Raw genomic sequence first — 3,324 nt, 5'->3', positions numbered from 1 at the left:
ACCAATGTGCGAAGAATTTACTACTTCTGTAACTGACTACTAGCTGGGAATGGCTACATATCCGTTGGAACTAGTTATGTTTGTGTTAGTTGATTAGTTAAAAACTCCGTATTATGCTTGTAGTGAATGTCAACTTCTTTTTACTATGAACTAATTTTCTATTGTTGTTTAGTATGAACTGTTTAGTCAACTCCGTATTACTATGAACTATTTGAATTACTATGAAATAAAACATAGCATTCTCACGTAGTTGTACCAATTTATTCTCACATAGTTGTACCAATTTATTAATAAGCTTACAGATTAAAATTGTCATCTGTCCTGAGTACTAGATCCACCCTGAGTATTACCCTCAGGATTACTGGCATTGAAATATTGCCACCAGCCTCCACCATGAGTATTACCATGCGCATTCCCTTCAGGATTACTGGCATTGAAATTTGGATCCCTGCCTTCATTCCCCTGAGTATTACCATTAGCATTCCTGACTCCATCCTCAGTATTACCCTGCCTTTTCTTACGCTTATTACTTGGCCTTGGCCCACGCTCTCCAACCGATGCAAGTCTTCTCTGTTGCCTTCTTCCAGCTTTTTTCGGGACCTCAGGTGGTTTTGGGGCAGTCTTCTTTTCGATATCATCTGGAATTACCCATTGTGAACGATGAGGAACAGGGTATATCGTCCTGGCATATGCAAGTGCCCACAATTCCGTAGTATAATACTTCGAGCACAAATCATACGAGTGGATGTCCTCACTTCTATCTTCCCTGGCCATAAAAATTCTCACTGCGGCAAGTGCATGGACGCAAGGATACTTGTCTATATCAAACCATCTGCATGAACAAGATTTAGTTTTCAAGTTCATCAGATAAGTCTTCCCATCTCCACTGACCACAGCGTATTTAAGCAGAAACGAGTTCAGCTCAGTCACATTTAGGGACTGAGCAATTTCAACTCTCCCGTGTAAGACATTTTCGACATAGGGAACCAGGCAGCGTCTTTCCTATGTTTGTTACACCACTCAGATACCTTTGACAAGATGGCATCCATCATAGGTAATAATGCATGCTTCCTCGCATAATCAAACACGCTGTTCATAGACTCTACATAGTTACTAGTGTCGATGTTGTACCTTTCTCCCGGAAAATAGCACCTTGCCCATTTTTCCTCAAGCAAACTATTACATAAATACGTAATTGCATCCGGATACTTTTCTTCCAGTTGACCATAAGCCACAAGAAACTCAGCCTTTGTATACTTCCTCGCAACTTCCATGAACTTGCCTACAACTAATTCTTTCTCTCTCCGAACGTTCTTTTTCACATTCTGGGCCAAATGATAAATGCAATAACCATGCTTAGCTTACGGGTACACATCCCTTATTGCATTGATCAGGCTTACATTTCTGTCAGAAACAAACACCAATTCAGAACTGTCAGGTATACGGGTTTTAAGTTTAGTGAAGAACCAGTTCCAACTATCATTATTTTCCCCATCAACTACCCCAAAAGAGAGGAGATAATGGTGATGATTCGGATCCTGAGTTGTTGCAAATACAAGGCATCCACCAAATCCATTCTTCAAAAAAGTTGCATCAACAATTATCACTTTCCTCATTGCCGCAAACCCTTCTATGGTAGGACCCAGAGCGACGAATAGGTACTTAAATCTACCTAACTCATCCACTTCAACACTTGATGTCGTACCAGGATTAAACTGCTCTATCATGTACAAATACGAATGCAGATGCTCGAAACTCTCTTCTGGAGTACCACGAACATAACTTATAGCTTTCTGTCTGCCTCTCCATGTCGTAGAGTATGATACCTTCACACGACCTCTAGTTTGAACCAAAGCCATGATATCTCTAGGAGGTGGTGGTTTTAATCGACCTGGGTAAGTTTTACTAACAACGCCTGCAACTAATCCAGGTGTGCATTTCTTTCGTTTGCTGCTAGTACACGCAGAAGCCCGAGAGCAGGAATGCATTTTCCTATATACTCTAACCGTGAAAATATGTGACTGAGCTGTCTTAGCGGTATTTATATACCAGTTACATCCAGTTTCAGCTTGACCGCATTTCACATAGTATCGTTTCTTATCAGACTTGTGTCAGTGATGCCAAAACAATGTTTATGAGAATCCCTTTAAACTAAATCTATTAGCTCCTGCTTACAGCTAAACTCTGCACCAACTCTCAGTTTCAAACCGTCTGCCCATTCACGTTGAATACGTTGTTCTTCTACACAGTCTGGAGGATCAACAATATCAAGCATTCCATATGTTTTACTTATGTCATCTTGATCTCCACCGTTTTCCTCATTCTCACGAGATAGATTAACACCTTCGTCATTCCCCATTACTGGCACATGTTGTTGTTATGTTGAACCGTTTCCTGTGTACATAACAATAGCACCATCATTAAACTCAGCATTGCCGACAAAAACGCCATCACTCGCTATATCATTAGCTGCGCTCACCTCCTTGACATTCATAACAACAGGACTTACCCTCTTTACACGTGAAACTTGCTCGGCCACCTCAGACACTCCATCTACATTGATGACCTCTACATACAAGACACTTCTGCGTCCCTCATTATCAAACGACGTCAGATAGATACCGAGATCATCGTCATCCAAAATATACCACTGTTTCTTCGTTTGCACTAGTACCGGAATATAACTCAGTTTCAACTTTGTGGATGATTCTCCTATCCCAACCTTCTTGCATATCCTACCCACTAAATCAGAATAGCTTATTTCCTCTAAGCCTGATGTCTTAAACATTATACCGTACATGGAACCTTCTCTTGAAATCCATTTATCATCGATACATGAATAATGTCCTCCATATTCAAACAATATGTTTGTTATCATTGTGTTCTGAAAAAAAAAAATATATACTTACCTCATTAATACCAATTGTTCCGAGTATTAATACCAATTGTTCCGAGTTATACGAAAACTCCTACTATAACCAAATTGTCTCCCAGTTATCCTGAATCGGCGAATTTGGTGTACAAACTAAATCTCATTACGATTAAACCTCACCAGTCAATTAAAAGAGCATATGCGACCCAATGTGAATATAAAAATTAACTCTCCCCATTCTGAATTGCCCTATTTTTTAAATCAAAATTATATCCAAAACCCAATTGTTCCTGGGCTTCCAATCATTTAGCGACTTCACAAGAAAATACAGACGCCGAGGATGAAGAAAAACTTACCTCGTCCTTCGGCGTTGGAATGGAAGAGTAAAAGCCCCGTCGAATTTCCCGAAGAGAGGAGATGTTGCATGCAAACGAAACGATGCAAACGCCAGT

General features: G+C 40.1%; 1 protein-coding gene across 1 annotated transcript; it reads right to left on the bottom strand.

Annotated features, from left to right (window-relative positions):
• Window positions 1-312: 312 nt before the first annotated feature.
• LOC112090220 lies at window positions 313-2,359 on the bottom strand. Its single transcript, XM_024160952.1, has 4 exons — window positions 2,176-2,359; window positions 1,401-2,068; window positions 1,029-1,325; window positions 313-939 (listed from the first exon to the last, which is right to left on the bottom strand). Exons 1-4 carry the CDS (start codon window positions 2,357-2,359, stop codon window positions 313-315), a joined length of 1,776 nt encoding a protein of 591 aa, XP_024016720.1.
• Window positions 2,360-3,324: the final 965 nt, after the last annotated feature.

The sequence above is a fragment of the Eutrema salsugineum genome, unplaced genomic scaffold (genome assembly GCF_000478725.1).
Source record: "Eutrema salsugineum unplaced genomic scaffold, Eutsalg1_0 scaffold_8, whole genome shotgun sequence".
Lineage (NCBI taxonomy): Eukaryota > Viridiplantae > Streptophyta > Magnoliopsida > Brassicales > Brassicaceae > Eutrema > Eutrema salsugineum.
The sequence above is the reverse complement of the archived record's forward strand: the minus strand, read 5'-3'. Positions and strand labels throughout refer to the sequence as shown.

Bases quoted from the DNA above. Each gene is read 5' to 3' on its own strand.
- LOC112090220 (XM_024160952.1), bottom strand. From the start codon at position 2,359: ATGGGGAATGACGAAGGTGTTAATCTATCTCGTGAGAATGAGGAAAAC. The intron at 2,069-2,175 runs GTAAGCAGGAGC...AATGCGGTCAAG, and splicing joins AGTTGGTGCAGAGTTTAGCT to CTGAAACTGGATGTAACTGG. The intron at 1,326-1,400 runs GTAAGCCTGATC...CATTTGGCCCAG, and splicing joins TGTTTGTTTCTGACAGAAAT to AATGTGAAAAAGAACGTTCG.